This window comes from Nerophis ophidion, linkage group LG21, assembly GCF_033978795.1.
Source record: "Nerophis ophidion isolate RoL-2023_Sa linkage group LG21, RoL_Noph_v1.0, whole genome shotgun sequence".
NCBI classification, from domain to species: domain Eukaryota; kingdom Metazoa; phylum Chordata; class Actinopteri; order Syngnathiformes; family Syngnathidae; genus Nerophis; species Nerophis ophidion.
Genome location: NC_084631.1, coordinates 9,071,567 through 9,086,836, shown reverse-complemented (window position 1 = coordinate 9,086,836; position 15,270 = coordinate 9,071,567). Strand labels below are relative to the sequence as shown.

Here is a 15,270-nt window from a genome sequence, read left to right as displayed (position 1 = left end):
AAGGAGCGCTCATAAAAAGCTAGTTAAAGATCATCTCAATGACAGCATGTGCTAATTATTTTGCGTAGCGAGTTTGACCCGGCAGTAATTCAAGGCAGGCGCATACTGTATGCCCTATGGCAATTTAAGGAAATAAGGCAGGTTATTTTGTTTTTTTTAAAATGCAGCGCGTCGTCTGCTTTTATTTTGAAAAGCGGAAGCACCGCAAATGTGATGGGGGCGACACGGCGGCTCCGCGATAAAAAAAAAAATAAAAAAAAGTGGGATCAGCTGATGGGAATCGAGTCACAAGCGAAAGAAGCAAACTCACACCGACTTTTCTACTCGTTCGTGAGCAGGACGTCCGGCTGAACTTCGGATCGGCATGTTGGATTTAGTAACCCTGTCGCGTAAGTCTAGTGTTTTCTTTTTGGTTCTTTCTTTCTCCTCTAAACTTTCTCTCTTCCCGTCATTTTCCGGAGTCTCAACAGGTCAAAAATGACGGTGTGACGTCACCGCAATGCAACGCGAAACACAGACACAAATTGTGATCCCGTGTGTGTCCTGGTTTTTGTGTCCCTGTTCTTAAAAATATATATATATATACCGTTAAACCACGTGATCAAGGCGTGTAGGAAGTGCATAACAAAAATGAAGATTGTAATACTACTTCGGTGTGATGATAAGAAACGTTTGATCGCTGTTTGATATGCGCAATATGAAGAATCATATATGCAATAAGCATGAATAACAATATTTAGCCTCAAACTCTCGCCTTGGATGACCCAAGTGCTATTTTTTCCATGGTCACTCAAGTTAAGTTAAAGCTAAAGTACCAATGATTGTCACACCCACACACACACACACACTAGGTGTGGTGAAATTTGTCCTCTGCATTTAACCCATCCCTTTGATCACCCCCTGGGAGGTGAGGTGAGCAGTGAGCAGCAACAGTGGCCGCGCCCGGGAATCATTTCTGTTGATTTAACCCCCAATTCCAACCCTTACCATTACCTCCCAAGCGGGGAGGTAATGGCTCTCATTTTTATAGTCTTATATGACTCGGTCGGGGTTTGAACTCATAACCTACCGATCTCAGGGCGGGCACTCTACCCACTAGGCCACTGACTAGAGTAGTGTAGTTCAAAAGCCCCTCTTAAAGGCCTACTGAAATGAGATTTTCTTATTTAAAACGGGGATACCAGGTCCATTCTATGTTTCATACTTGATTATTTCGCGATATTGCCATATTTTTTGCTGAAAGGATTTAGTAGAGAACATCCACGATAAAGTTCGCAACTTTTGGTCGCTAATAAAAAAGTCTTGCCTTTACCGGAAGTAGCAGACGATATGCGCGTGACGTCACGGGTTGTGGAGCTAATCACATCTGAACATTATTTACAATCACGGCCACCAGCAGCGAGAGCGATTCGGACCGAGAAAGCGACGATTCCCCCATTAATTTGAGCGAGGATGAAAGATTCGTGGATGAGGAAAGTGAGAGTGAAGGACAAGAACATTTTTCTAAAAAGTCTATACAGTGGGAGTGATTCAGATGTTATTAGACAAATTTACTAGGATAATTCTGGAAAATCCCTTATCTGCCTTTTGTGTTACTAGTGTTTAAGTGAGATTATATGGTTGTACCTGTACAACCTGAAGGTCGGCTCCGCACCTTTCTTCAGCACCAGTCGACTGGTGGTGGCGATGCCCATCTCTGCCCTTCGCAAGGGACCCTCTTCGAAAAAAAGATATTTCGAAATGATCGCCGCATAATACACTGTACTTTGTGTGCGTGGTCCAATCCAACCGTGTTCGCTTGACCGCTCTGTTCCATAGTAAAGCTTCACCGTTATCTTTCGGGAATGTAACAATGAAACACCGGCTGTGTTTGTGTTGCTAAAAGCGGCCGCAATACACCGCTTCCCACCTACAGCTTTCTTCTTTGACGTCTCCATTATTCATTGGACAAATTGCACAATATTCTGCAACACAGATGTCCAGAATACTGTGGAATTATGTGATGAAAACAGAGGACTTATAGCTGTGAACGGTGCTAGAACAAAATGTCCTCTACAAAGCATGACGTCACGCACACGCGTCATCATACCGCAACGTTTCAGCAGGATAACAAGCCCGTTTTATTGGCAGACAGCTATGAAAACCTAAGAAGCCATGGATATCACTACTACCAACCACGCAGTCTGATAGTTTATATATCAATGATGAAATATTAACATTGCAACACAAGCCAATACGGCCTTTTTAGTTTACTAAATTACGATTTTAAATTTCCTGCAGAGTTTCTTGTTGAAAACGTTGCGGTATGATGACGCGTGTTTGTGACGTCTCTGGTTGGAGGGGACATATTAGCCCAGCACCACTTACGACTAAAAGTCTTTTCTTTTCATGGCATAATTACACAGTAATTTGGACATCTGTGTTGCTGAATCTTTTGCAATTTGTTCAATTAATAATGGAGACTATAAAGAAGAATGCTGTTGGTGGAAAGCGGTGGATTGCAGCTGTCTTTAGCACCGAAACACAGCCGGTGTTTCTTTGTTTGTTGTGAAGCTTTAACACAGAGCGGTCCAGCGAACTTGTTTCTCTACGTCAACCAGCAAGTTTTTGGATGGGAAAATTGTGATAATAAGTTGGCTCTTACCGGAGACTTGAGTGGATTATGCGACCTCCTCCTGCAGCTGTCAAAAAGGCAGCTGTGATCTTGGCTCCTCCATTGGCTTCTCTCAGAGACACTAGCGTTCACCGCAGCCCTCCGACTTTCAGGTATGACTTTATAATCTCACTAAAACACTATTAACACAATAAGCAGATAAGGGATCTTCCAGAATTATCCTAGTAAATGTGTCTAATAACATCTGAATCGTTCACACTGCCGTTGCCTTCTTTTTTATATATATTTTTTTTAATCCTTCACTCTAACTTTCCTCATCCACAAATCTTTCATCCTCGCTCAAATTAATGGGGAACTCGTCGCTTTCTCGGTCCGAATTGCACTTGCTGCTGGTGGCTATGATTATAAACAATGTGAGGATGTGAGGGAGCCCTACAGCCCGTGACGTCACGTGCACATCGTCTGCTACTTCCAGTACAGGCAAGGCTTTTTTATTAGCGACCAAAAGTTGCAAACTTTATCGTCAATGTTCTGTACTAAATCCTTTCAGCAAAAATATGGCAATATCGCGAAATGATCAAGTATGAAACATAGAATGGACCTGCTATCGCCGTTTAAATAAGAAAATCTCATTTCAGTAGGCCTTTTAAAAAAAAAAAAAAATTCAGAGATTTTCAATTTGAGTTGCATGTTATGAGCCTCCATTTATCCATCTTCTTCCACTTATCTGAGGCCGGGTCTCGGGGGCAGCAGCCTAAGCAGGGAAGCTCAGACTTCCCTCTTCCCAGCTAATTCGTCCAGCTCTTCCCGAGGGGATCCTGAAGCGTTCCCAGGCCAGCTGGAAGACATAGTCTCTCCACCTTGTCCTGGGTCTTCCCTGTGGTTGCCCACCGGTCGGACGCGCCCTAAACACCGACCTGGGGTGGCGTCCGGGCGACATCCTGACCAGATGCCCGAACCACCTCATCTGGCTCCTCTCCATGTGGAGGAGCAGCGGCTTTACTTTGAGCTCCCCCCGAATAACAGAGCTTCTCAACCTATCTCTAAGGGAGAGCCCCGTGACCAGGCGGAGGAAACTCATTTCGGGCTGCTTGTAGCTGTGATCTTGTCCTTTCGATCATAACCCAATGATCATGACCATAGGTGAAGGTATGGACGTAGATCGACCGGTAAATTGAGAGCTTTGCCTACTCCGCTCCTTTCTCACCACGACGGACCGATGCAGGTCTCACGATCCACTCTTACCTCACTCGTGGACAAGACTGTGAGATACTTGAACTCCTCCACTTGGGGCTGGATCTCTTACCCGACCCGGGGATGGCACTACTTCCTTTTCCGGAAGAACCACGGACATGAAAGTGTTACTTCCCATCCCAGTCACTTCACTCAACTGTGAGCCGATCCAGTGAGAGCTGAAGATCCCGGCCAGATGAAGCCATCAGGACCACATCATCTGCACAAAGCAGAGACCTAATCCTGCAACCGCCAACCGGGATCCCCTTAACGCCCTGACTCCGCCTGGAAATTCTGTCCATAAAAGTTATGAACAGAATCGGTGACAAAGGTCAGCCCGGGCGCAGTCCAACCCTCACTGAAAACGGGTCCGACTTACTCCGGGCAATGTGGACCCAGCTCTGACGTCGATCATACAGGGAGCGTACCGCCACAATCATTTTAGAGCCTTGATCATTTATTAGTTTCACCTTGAAAATCTGATGGTAAAAACAAACCTTTGCAGAATGTTCTGATTTTTTGAGTTTCACCTGTAGGCTTATAACAACTCAAGATATTTCGAGCCTTCTTTTGTTATAATTTTAGAAATTATGGTTTACAGTTTATGAATGATCATTTTAAGTAACTACAGGTGATTTAAACCCATTTAGCCTTGGAGGAGTCCGGGAAGGTCTCAAAAGAACTCAAGCTGTCAATGATAAACGATAAAGGGGTCGCGCAAAAAGTCTGAAATGCACTCAAAGGGTCACCGAGGCCTGGCCCGATCCCCTTACTCCTCGGATACAATACTGACTCTTTAGAGCACTTTGACTTTTTGGGGTAATTCCCTTTTGAATTACTTTAGCACCATTAGAGGCAAGATTTGTCCTTTTTGGGTACTTTGAGACCTCCCTGTCTGTTATTCCATGGACTTCTTCCAGTAAAAGTTGATAGGCCCCAATCCCGTTAGGGAACACTCGGGGTGAAAAAAGACTCCCACAAAGTCTCAGTCCCATTTTAAAAGTGCCCCAACAGTCCGAGAAACTTGTCTTTCCCTACCTTCATTATGAGATTTGTTGCAACGTCATAGTTGCAAGTCCAAATCTATGAGTCAGCGCAGCTATAGGTCACTCAATTTCCCCAAGCAGTCAGCTTCGAGAGTACTGCGTCAATTGACCCACAAACTCCGCTTTTGCCCTTAGTACCCCACTGATATCCGCCCACACAAGCCCAGAGTTGGTTGAGTGTGAACCACTCCAAGTCTACAGATTTGAGTGGGGTTCTTTTGATCGCTGTGTTGATTTTGAAATTGCTAAACATTGTGTCTGCGGAAATATTCATCACCTCTTTGAACAATGCACCTTCTACTTTTACTGAAAACAATCTTTGAACTCAGGAAAAGGCTAAAAGGCCCCAAAGTAATCTAAAAGGGACTTACCCCCTAAAAGAACAGAAATATACCAAAGAACCTGGGGGAAGGGGCATTGACGGGGCTCTTCTGGGTGCATTTAAAACATTTTGGGCAACCCCATTCATCATTTGGACCACTTCCTGACACTTTTAGGGTTTGAATGACCTCAATTCGGAGCTTTTTAAATACTTAAATAATTGGATTAAGGTTAAGGTTGGGCAAAAAGTGACTTAACTCCGTGAGAAAAGCCTCAACTTTTGAGGACACTTCAGGTAAAAAGTGTCCCTAAAAGCCCCAGTCCTATTTTACAAGTGCCCAACCTGTCTGAAAAATGTCTCTTTCCCTTTTTGGACTCGGTAAAAGGCTAAGAGACATGAAGGTCCCAAATGTTCCCAAAAAAGACCATTTTCTCCCGATAGGTATTAAGGGACCCCAAATAGTTCCAAAGTACTCCACAAGGGACTTACCCCCTAAAAGTTCCCCCAAAAAACCGAAACATACCAGAGAACCTGGGTGAAGGGGCATTGACGGGGCTCTTCTGGGTGCATTTAAAACCTTTTGGGCAACCCCATTCATCATTGAGGCCACTTCCTGACACTTTTAGGGTTTGAATGACCTCAATTCAGACCTTTTAAATACTTAAATAATTGGATTAAGGTTGGGCAAAAAGTGACTTAACTCAGTGAGAAAAGCCTCAACCTTTGAGGACACTTCAGGTAAAAAGTGTCCCTAGAAGCCCCAGTCCTATTTTACAAGTGCCCAACCTGTCTGAAAAATGTCTCTTTCCCTTCTTGGACTCGGGAAAAGGCGAAGAGACATGAAGGTCCCAAATTTTCCCAAAATAGACAATTTTCTCCCGATAGGTATTAAGGGACCCCAAATAGTTCCAAAGTACTCCACAAGGGACGTACCCCCTAAAAGTCCCCCAAAAGAACAGAAATATACCAGAGAACCTGTGGGAAGGGGCATTGACGGGGCTCTTCTGGGTGCATTTAAAACATTTTAGGCAACCCCATTCATCATTGGGACCACTTCCTGACCCTTTTAGGGTTTGAATGACCTCAATTCAGACCTTTTAAATACTTAAAAAATTGGATTAAGGTTAAGGTTGGTCAAAAAGTGACTTAACTCCGTGAGAAAAGCCTCAACCTTTGAGGACACTTCAGGTAAAAAGTGTCCCTAAAAGCCCCAGTCCTATTTTACAAGTGCCCAACCTTTCTGAAAAAATGTCTCTTTCCCTTCCTGGACTCGGGAAAAGGCTAAGAGACATGAAAGTCCCAAATTTTCCCAAAAAAGACAATTTTCTTCTGATAGGTATTAAGGGACCCCAAATAGTTCCAAAGTACTCCACAAGGGACTTACCCCCTAAAAGTTCCCCAAAAGGACAGAAATATACCAGAGAACCTGGGGGAAGGGGCATTGACGTGGCTCTTCTGGGTGCATTTAAAACCTTTTGGGCAACCCCATTCATCATTGGGACCACTTCCTGACCCTTTTAGGGTTTGAATGACCTCAATTCAGACCTTTTAAATACTTAAATAATTGGCTTAAGGTTAAGGTTGGGCAAAAAGTGACTTAACTCAGTGAGAAAAGCCTCAACCTTTGAGGACACTTCAGGTAAAAAGTGTCCCTAAAAGCCCAAGTCCTATTTTACAAGTGCTCAACCTGTCTGAAAAATGTCTCTTTCCCTTCTTGGACTCGGGAAAAGGCTAAGAGACATGAAGGTCCCAAATTTTCCCAAAAAAGGCCATTTTCTCCCGATAGGTATTAAGGGACCCCAAATAGTTCCAAAGTACTACACAAGGGACTTACCCCCTAAAAGTCCCCCAAAAGAACTGAAATATACCAGAGAACCTTGGGGAAGGGGCATCGACGGGACTCTTCTGGGTGCATTTAAAACCTTTTGGGCAACCCCATTCAGCATTGGGACCACTTCCTGACCCTTTTAGGGTTTGAATGACCTCAATTCGGACCTTTTAAATACTTAAATAATTGGATTAAGGTTAAGGTTGGGCAAAAAGCGACTTAACTCCGTGAGAAAAGCCTCAACCTTTTGAGGACACTTCAGGTAAAAAGTGTCCCTAAAAGCCCCAGTCCTATTTTACAAGTGCCCAACCTGTCTGAAAAATGTCTCTTTCCCTTCTTGGACTCGGGAAAAGGCTAAGAGACATGAAGGTACCAAATTTTCCCAAAAAAGACCATTTTCTCCCGATAGGTATTAAGGGACCCCAAATAGTTTCAAAGTACTCCACAAGGGACTTAACCCCTAAAAGTCCCCCAAAAGAACAGAAATATACCAGAGAACCTGGGGGCAGGGGAATTGACGGGGCTCTTCTGGGTGCATTTAAAACTTTGTGGACAAACCCATTAACATTGAAACCACTTCCTGACCCTTTTAGGTTTTGAATGACCTCAATTCTGACCTTTTAAATACTTAAATAATTGGATTAAGGTTAAGGTTGGGCAAAAGGTGACTTAACTCAGTGAGAAAAGCCTCAACCTTTGAGGTCACTTCAGGTAAAAAGTGTCCCTAAAAGCCCCAGTCCTATTTTACAAGTGCCCAACCTGTCTGAAAAATGTCTCTTTCCCTTCTTGGACTCGGGAAAAGGCTAAAGAGACATGAAGGTCCCAAATTTTCCCAAAAAAGACAATTTTCTCCCGATAGGTATTAAGGCACCCCAAATAGTTCCAAAGTACTCCACAAAGGACTTAGCCCCTAAAAGTCCCCCAAAATAACAGAAATATACCAGAGAACCTGTGGGAAGGGGCATTGACGGGGCTCTTCTGGGTGCATTTAAAACCTTTTGGGCAACCCCATTCATCATTGAGACCACTTCCTGACACTTTTAGGGTTTGAATGACCTCAATTCAGACCTTTTAAATACTTAAATAATTGGATTAAGGTTAAGGTTGGGCAAAAAGTGACTTAACTCCGTGAGAAAAGCCTCAACCTTTGAGGACACTTCAGGTAAAAAGTGTTCCTAAAAGCCCCAGTCCTATTTTACAAGTGCCCAACCTGTCTGAAAAATGTCTCTTTACCTTCTTGGACTTGGGAAAAGGCTACAAGACATGAAGGTCCCAAATTTTCCCAAAAAAGACAATTTTCTCCCGATAGGTATTAAGGGACCCCAAATAGTTCCAAAGTACTCCACAAGGGACTTACCCCCTAAAAGTCCCCAAAAGAACAGAAATATACCAGAGAACCTGGAGGAAGGGGCATTGACGGGGCTCTTCTGGGTGCATTTAAAACCTTTTGGGCAACCCGAATCATTGTTGGGACCACTTGCTGACTCTTTTAGGGTTTGAATGACCTCAATTCGGACCTTTTAGATACTTAAATAATTGGATTAAGGTTAAGGTTGGGCAAAAAGCGACTTAACTCCGTGAGAAAAGCCTCAACCTTTTGAGGACACTTCAGGTAAAAAGTGTCCCTAAAAGCCCCAGTCCTATTTTACAAGTGCCCAACCTGTCTAAAAAATGTCTCTTTCCCTTCTTGGACTCTGTAAAAGGCTAAGAGACAGGAAAGTCCCAAATTTTCCCAAAAAAGAAATTTTTCTCCGATAGGTATTAAGGTACCCCAAATAGTTCCAAAGTACTCCACAAGGGACTTACCCCCTAAAAGTGCCCCAAAAGAACAGAAATATACCAGAGAACCTGGGGGAAGGGGCATTGACGGGGCTCTTCTGGGTGCATTTAAAACCTTTTAGGCAACCCCATTCATCTTTGGGACCACTTCCTGACCCTTTTAGGGTTTGAATGACCTCAATTCAGACCTTTTAAATACTTAAATAATTGGATTAAGGTTAAGGTTGGGCAAAAAGTGACTTAACTCCGTGAGAAAAGCCTCAACCGTTGAGGACACTTCAGGTAAAAAGTGTCCCTAAAAGCCCAAGTCCTATTTTACAAGTGCTCAACCTGTCTGAAAAATGTCTCTTTCCCTTCTTGGACTCGGGAAAAGGCTAAGAGACATGAAGGTCCCAAATTTTCCCAAAAAAGACCATTTTTTTCCCGATTGGTATTGAGGGACCCCAAATACTTCCAAAGTACCCCACAAGGGACTTACCCCCTAAATGTCCTCCAAAAAGATTTTAAATGTACCCAGATAGTCTGGGGGCGGGGCCGGGAATGGGGCCCCTCTGGGTGCATTTCGAACCTTTTGGGACCACTTGGGTTCTTTTGGGACCATTCCTGATCCCTCCAGGGTTTGAATGGCTTCAACTGGGACCCCATAGACACATTTGATTAGGGTTAAAGGCCTACTGAAACCCACCACGCAGTCTGATAGTTTATATATCAATGATGAAATATTAACATTGCAACACATGCCAATATGGCCTTTTTAGTTTACTAAATTACAATTTTTAATTTCCCGCGGAGTTTCCTGTTGAAAACGTCGCGAAATGATGACGCGGAATGACGACGCGTGTTTCTGACGTTATTGGTTGGAGGGGACATATTAGCTCAGCACCACTTGCGGCTAAAAGTCGTCTCTTTTCATCGCGCAATTACACAGTATTTTGGACATCGGTGTTGCTGAATCTTTTGCAATTTGTTGAATTAATAATGGAGAAGTCAAATTAGAAAGATGGAGGTGGGAAGCTTTAGCCTTTAGCCACACAAACACACAGTGTGTCCTTGTTTAAAATTCCCGGAGGTGAAGCTTTACTATGGATCAGCGCAGTCAAGTGAACATGGATCCCGACCACTTGTCGACCGGCAGGTTTCGGTGAAAAAATTGTGGTAAAAAGTCGCCTCTTACCGGAGCTCAGCGGAGCTTGCGCTCTCCATGCAGCTGCCGTGACTTCCCTCAGAGACTGGCGTCAACACACCCATGGACACACCCCTCTGACTATCAGGTACTATTTAACTCACTAAAACACTAGCAACACAATAGAAAGATAAGGGATTACCCATAATTATCCTAGTAAATGTGTCTAAAAACATCTGAATCGCTCCCAATGCAATCGCCTTTTTTTATTTTTTTTTTCCTCTAATAATAATAATAATGGATTAGATTTATATCGTGCTTTTTCTATTGTTAGATACCCAAAGAGCTCACAGAGAAGTGGGAACCCATCATTCATTCACACCTGGTGGTGGTAAGCTACATCAGTAGCCACAGCTGCCCTGGGGTAGACTGACGGAAGCGTGGCTGCCAGTTTGCGCCTAAGGTCCCTCCGACCACCACCAATCATTAATTCATCATTCATTCATCAGTGTGAGCAGAACCGGGGGCAAAGGGTGAAGTGTCCTGCCTAAGGACACAACGGCAGCGACTTTGATGTCAATAGGTGGGAAGCGGACCTGCAACCCTCAGGTTTCTGGCACGGCCGCTCTACCCACTACACCCACTTCACTCTAAATATCCTCATCCACGAATCTTTCATCCTCGCTCAAATTAATGGGGAAGTTGTCTCTTTCTCGGTCCGAATAGCTCTTGATGCTGGAGGCTCACATTATAAACAGTGTGAGGATGTGAGGAGCCCTCACACCGGTGACGTCATCGTCTGCGACTTCCGGTAAAGGCAAGGCTTTTTTATGAGCGACCAAAAGTTGCGAACTTTATCGTCGATGTTCTCTACTGAATCCTTTCAGCAAAAATATGGCAATATCGCGAAATGATCAAGTATGACACATAGAATGGACCTGCTATCCCCGTTTAAATAAGAAAATCTCATTTCAGCTGGCCTTTAAGGTAGGAAAAAAAAAAACATTCTCACTCTGTGAGATAAGCCTCAACCACTTTGGAGACACTTCTGGTTAAAAAAAAAGCGTCCCCCAAAAGCCAGAGCCCTATTTTAGAGCCCATCCTGTCTCTTTCCCTCACCTCACAGCTCCTTGTGTTTATCCATGCTTCTGTGGCTGCCTCATGCCACACAAGACTTGTAACAAAGAGCACCTACTAAACCTTCAACTTTGATCTCTGCAGAGAGAAAAGAGTCATGGGGTGGAAGCAAAGGTAGCATCGGCTTTATGTCACCTGTCTCGTGGAGTTTTATGATTCCCATGCAACCGTGACAAATGACCACTGGGATACAGCTTTTTCATGGTTCATTCTCCAGGAGGGAAGGACACACAGATCAAAACCCTGCCGTGATAATTCTTTTTTTCCCCTGACCAGCAAAAATCTCAAAGAACAACTGGTTGATTGCACTTGAAGGGTGGGCGACCACTGCGTTGGCATCTAGAATGAATCTTTTTCAATCAATCAATCAATCAATGTTTATTTATATAGCCCCAAATCACAAATGTCTCAAAGGACTGCACAAATCATTACGACTACAACATCCTCGGAAGAACCCACAAAAGGGCAAGGAAAACTCACACCCAGTGGGCAGGGAGAATTCACATCCAGTGGGATGCCAGTGACAATGCTGACTATGAGAAACCTTGGAGAGGACCTCAGATGTGGGCAACCCCCCCCCCCCCTCTAGGGGACCGAAAGCAATGGATGTCGAGCGGGTCTAACATGATACTGTGAAAGTTCAATCCATAGTGGCTCCAACACAGCCACGAGAGTTCAGTCCAAAGCGGATCCAAGACAGCAGCGAGAGTCCCGTCCACAGGAGACCATCTCAAGCGGAGGCGGATCAGCAGCGTAGAGATGTCCCCAATCGATACAGGCGAGCGGTCCATCCTGGGTCCCGACGAGCGGTCCATCCTGGGTCTCGACTCTGGACAGCCAGTACTTCATCCATGGTCATCGGACCGGACCCCCTCCACAAGGGAGGGGGGGACATAGGAGAAAGAAAAGAAGCGGCAGATCAACTGGTCTAAAAAGGAGGTCTATTTAAAGGCCAGAGTATACAGATGAGTTTTAAGGTGAGACTTAAATGCTTCTACTGAGGTAGCATCTCGAACTGTTACCGGGAGGGCATTCCAGAGTACTGGAGCCCGAACGGAAAACGCTCTATAGCCCGCACTTTTTTTGGGTTCTAGGAATCACTAATAAGCCGGAGTCTTTTAAACGCAGATTTCTTGCCGGGATATATGGTACAATACAATCGGCAAGATAGGCTGGAGCTAGACCGTGTAGTATTTTATACGTAAGTAGTAAAACCTTAAAGTCACATCTTAAGTGCACAGGAAGCCAGTGCAGGTGAGCCAGTACAGGCGTAATATGATCAAACTTTCTTGTTCTTGTCAAAAGTCTAGCAGCCGCATTTTGTACCAACTGTAATCTTTTAATGCTAGACATGGGGAGACCCGAAAATAATATGTTACAGTAATCGAGACGAGACGTAACAAACGCATGGATAATGATCTCGGCGTCTTTAGTGGACAAAATGGAGCGAATTTTAGCGATATTACGGAGATGAAAGAAGGCCGTTTTAGTAACGCTTTTAATGTGTGACTCAAAGGAGAGAGTTGGGTCGAAGATAATACCCAGATTTTTTACCGAGTCACCCTGTTTTATTATATGGTTGTCAAATGTTAAAGTTGTATTATTAAATAGAGGTCGGTGTCTAGCAGGACCGATAATCAGCATTTTTTGCAACCACCTTGCTGTGCTGCGTTCATAATAAAAACTAACTGTTCAATCAAGTTATTGCCTTCAGTCACCTTTTGATGGCCTGTTGTCCACAAGGAAGACTGATCACATCCAAGATGTCCGTTTCCGTCCCATCGTCTCCCGGGAGGAAGATGGCGGCTCTTCAGGCCGACGCGGCTGAAGTTCCGGCCCTGGAGTCTAAAGTGGCGGCGCTGGTGGTCTTGCTGGTCATCACGCTGCTCTTCAGTCTCATCCCCCTGTTCCTCGTGCAGGGGGCGGGGCCCTGCAGCATCCGACCAGGTGAGAAAGCAGGTGGTGGCGGGATTGCGGGCAACGGCAGATTGACGCCGCCTGTTTCGTTACAGAGACACGTCGGCGCCTGCTGACCTTGATCAACTGTTTTGCGGGCGGAGTTTTCCTAGCAACGTGCCTGCTGGACCTTCTGCCAGACTACCTTCAGGGAATATCTGCTGCTTTCTCTAGTGCCGGAATCACGGTGAGGCCTCGAACCGCCCGGATGGGGGTAGAACCACATAAGTGGATTTGCATATACTGTCAGTGTTTACTGTTAGCATGTTTCATTAGCGTTTACTGGTAACATGTTCTGTTAGCGTTTTCTGCATGTTAGCTTTTAGAGCAGGGGTTCGGAACCTTTTTGGCTGAGGGAGCCATGAAAGCCAAATATTTCACAAAGTATTTCCGTAAGAGCCGTAGAAGTGAAGTGAATTATATTTTATATAGCGCTTTTTCTCTAGTGACTCAAAGCGCTTTACATAGTGAAACCCAATATCTAATTTTTACATATAAACCAGTGTGGGGGGCACTGGGAGCAGGTGGGTAAAGTGTCTTGCCCAAGGACATAACGGCATTGACGAGGAAGGCGGAAGCGGGGATCGAACCTGCAACCCTCAAGTTGCTGGCACGGCTGCTCTACCAACCGAGCTATACCGGTTGGTAGAGCAGCTACAACTAAATTTGTGCATTTTTAAGTATGACCAACATTTGTAGAGTATAATAAGTCTCTTATTCTTTTTAACAACATTGTTATTATAAAAGTTAACCAATAATACATATAATACTTCTTACCATTAATGCGACATCTTGAACAGGTGCGGTAGGAAACGGATGGTTGGATTAAAATGCATGAGAATGTTTTATAATTTGAACGTTATTTTTTAAACTGTAATTACCGGCAGAATTATTAATTAATTATCGTGTTAAGCAATGTCAGCTAAGATTTATCTGAGACCCATAGGTTGCCTACCCCTGGTTTAAGCATTAGACACCTTTTCACCTGCACTCTGCCTCCCGCTGTTTCCCACATCTACAAAGCAATTAGCTACCGACTGCCACCTACTGATATGGAAGAGTATTACACGGTTACTCGGCATAGCTCGGTTGGTAGAGTGGCCGTGTCAGCAACCTGAGGGTTCCAGGTTCGATTCGCGCTTCCACCATCCTAGTCACTGCAGTTGTGTCCTTGGGAAAAACACTTTACACACCTGACCCCAGTGCCACCCACACTGGTTTAAATGGAACTTAGATATTGGGTGTCACTTTGTAAAGCGCTTTGAGTCACTAGAGAAAAGCGCTATATAAATATAATTATCTGAGAGCTATATGCAGTCATCAAAAGAGCCACATCTGGCTCCAAAGCCATAGGTTCCCTATCCCTGTTTTAGAGTTAGCCACGTTCTGTAAGCATGTTCTGTTAGCGTTCACTGTTATCATATTTTGTTAGCGTTTACAGCTAGTAGTTCTGTTAGCGTTTACTGTTGCCGTGTTCTGTTAGCGTTGACAGTATGTTCTGTTAGTGTTTATAGTTAGCATGTTCTGTAAGCGTATTTGTTAGCAAGTTCAGTGAGCGTTTACTGTTATCTTGTTCAGTTAGCGTTTACTGTTAGTATGTTCTCTTAATGCTTACTGTTAGCATACTCTGTTAGCGTTTACTGTTGCCGTGTTCTGTTAGCGTGTACTGTTAGCATGTTCTGTTAGCGTTGACAGTATTTTCTGTTAGTGTTTAGTTAGCATGTTCTGTAAGCGTCTGTGTTAGCATGTTCAGTGAGCGTTTACTGCTAGTGTGTTCTCTTAATGCTTACTGTTAGCATGTTCAGTTAGCGTTTACTGTTAGTATGTTCTCTTAATGCTTACTGTTAGCATACTCTGTTAGGGTTTACTGTTAGCATGGTTTGTTAATGTTTACTGTCAGCATATTCTTGAGCCTCGACAGTTAAATTTTGTTAGGGTTTACTGTTGCCATTTTCTGTTATGGCTACAGTATGTTCTGTTAGTGTTTACAGTTAGCATTTACTACTAGCATATTCTGTTAGTATTTACAGTTGGCATATTTTGTTAGCATATTACGTTAGCGTTTACATTTAGCATGTTCTGTTAGTGTTTACTTTTAGAATTTTCTGTTAGCATTGACAGTTATGTTCTGTTAGTGTTTACTGTTAGCAGGTTCTGTTAGTGTTAGGAGTTGGGATGTTCTGTTAGCGTTTATAGTTAGCATGTTCTGTTAGCATTTATAGTTGGCATGTT

General features: G+C 44.0%; 1 protein-coding gene across 2 annotated transcripts in view; it reads left to right on the top strand.

The window, feature by feature from the left end:
- The first annotated feature begins 206 nt into the window (after window positions 1–206).
- The window catches only part of LOC133539692 (zinc transporter ZIP1-like), an 18,899-nt gene continuing 3,835 nt past the window's right edge, over window positions 207–15,270 (top strand). The window contains exons 1-3 of one of the 2 annotated variants that reach the window (XM_061881792.1): window positions 207–389; window positions 12,826–13,029; window positions 13,095–13,225. In XM_061881792.1, coding sequence (XP_061737776.1) covers window positions 365–389; window positions 12,826–13,029; window positions 13,095–13,225 — 360 coding nt within the window. In that variant the 5' untranslated portion in view covers window positions 207–364. The remainder of the gene's footprint in view (window positions 390–12,825; window positions 13,030–13,094; window positions 13,226–15,270) is intronic. The other variant, XM_061881793.1, reaches the window with a different exon arrangement.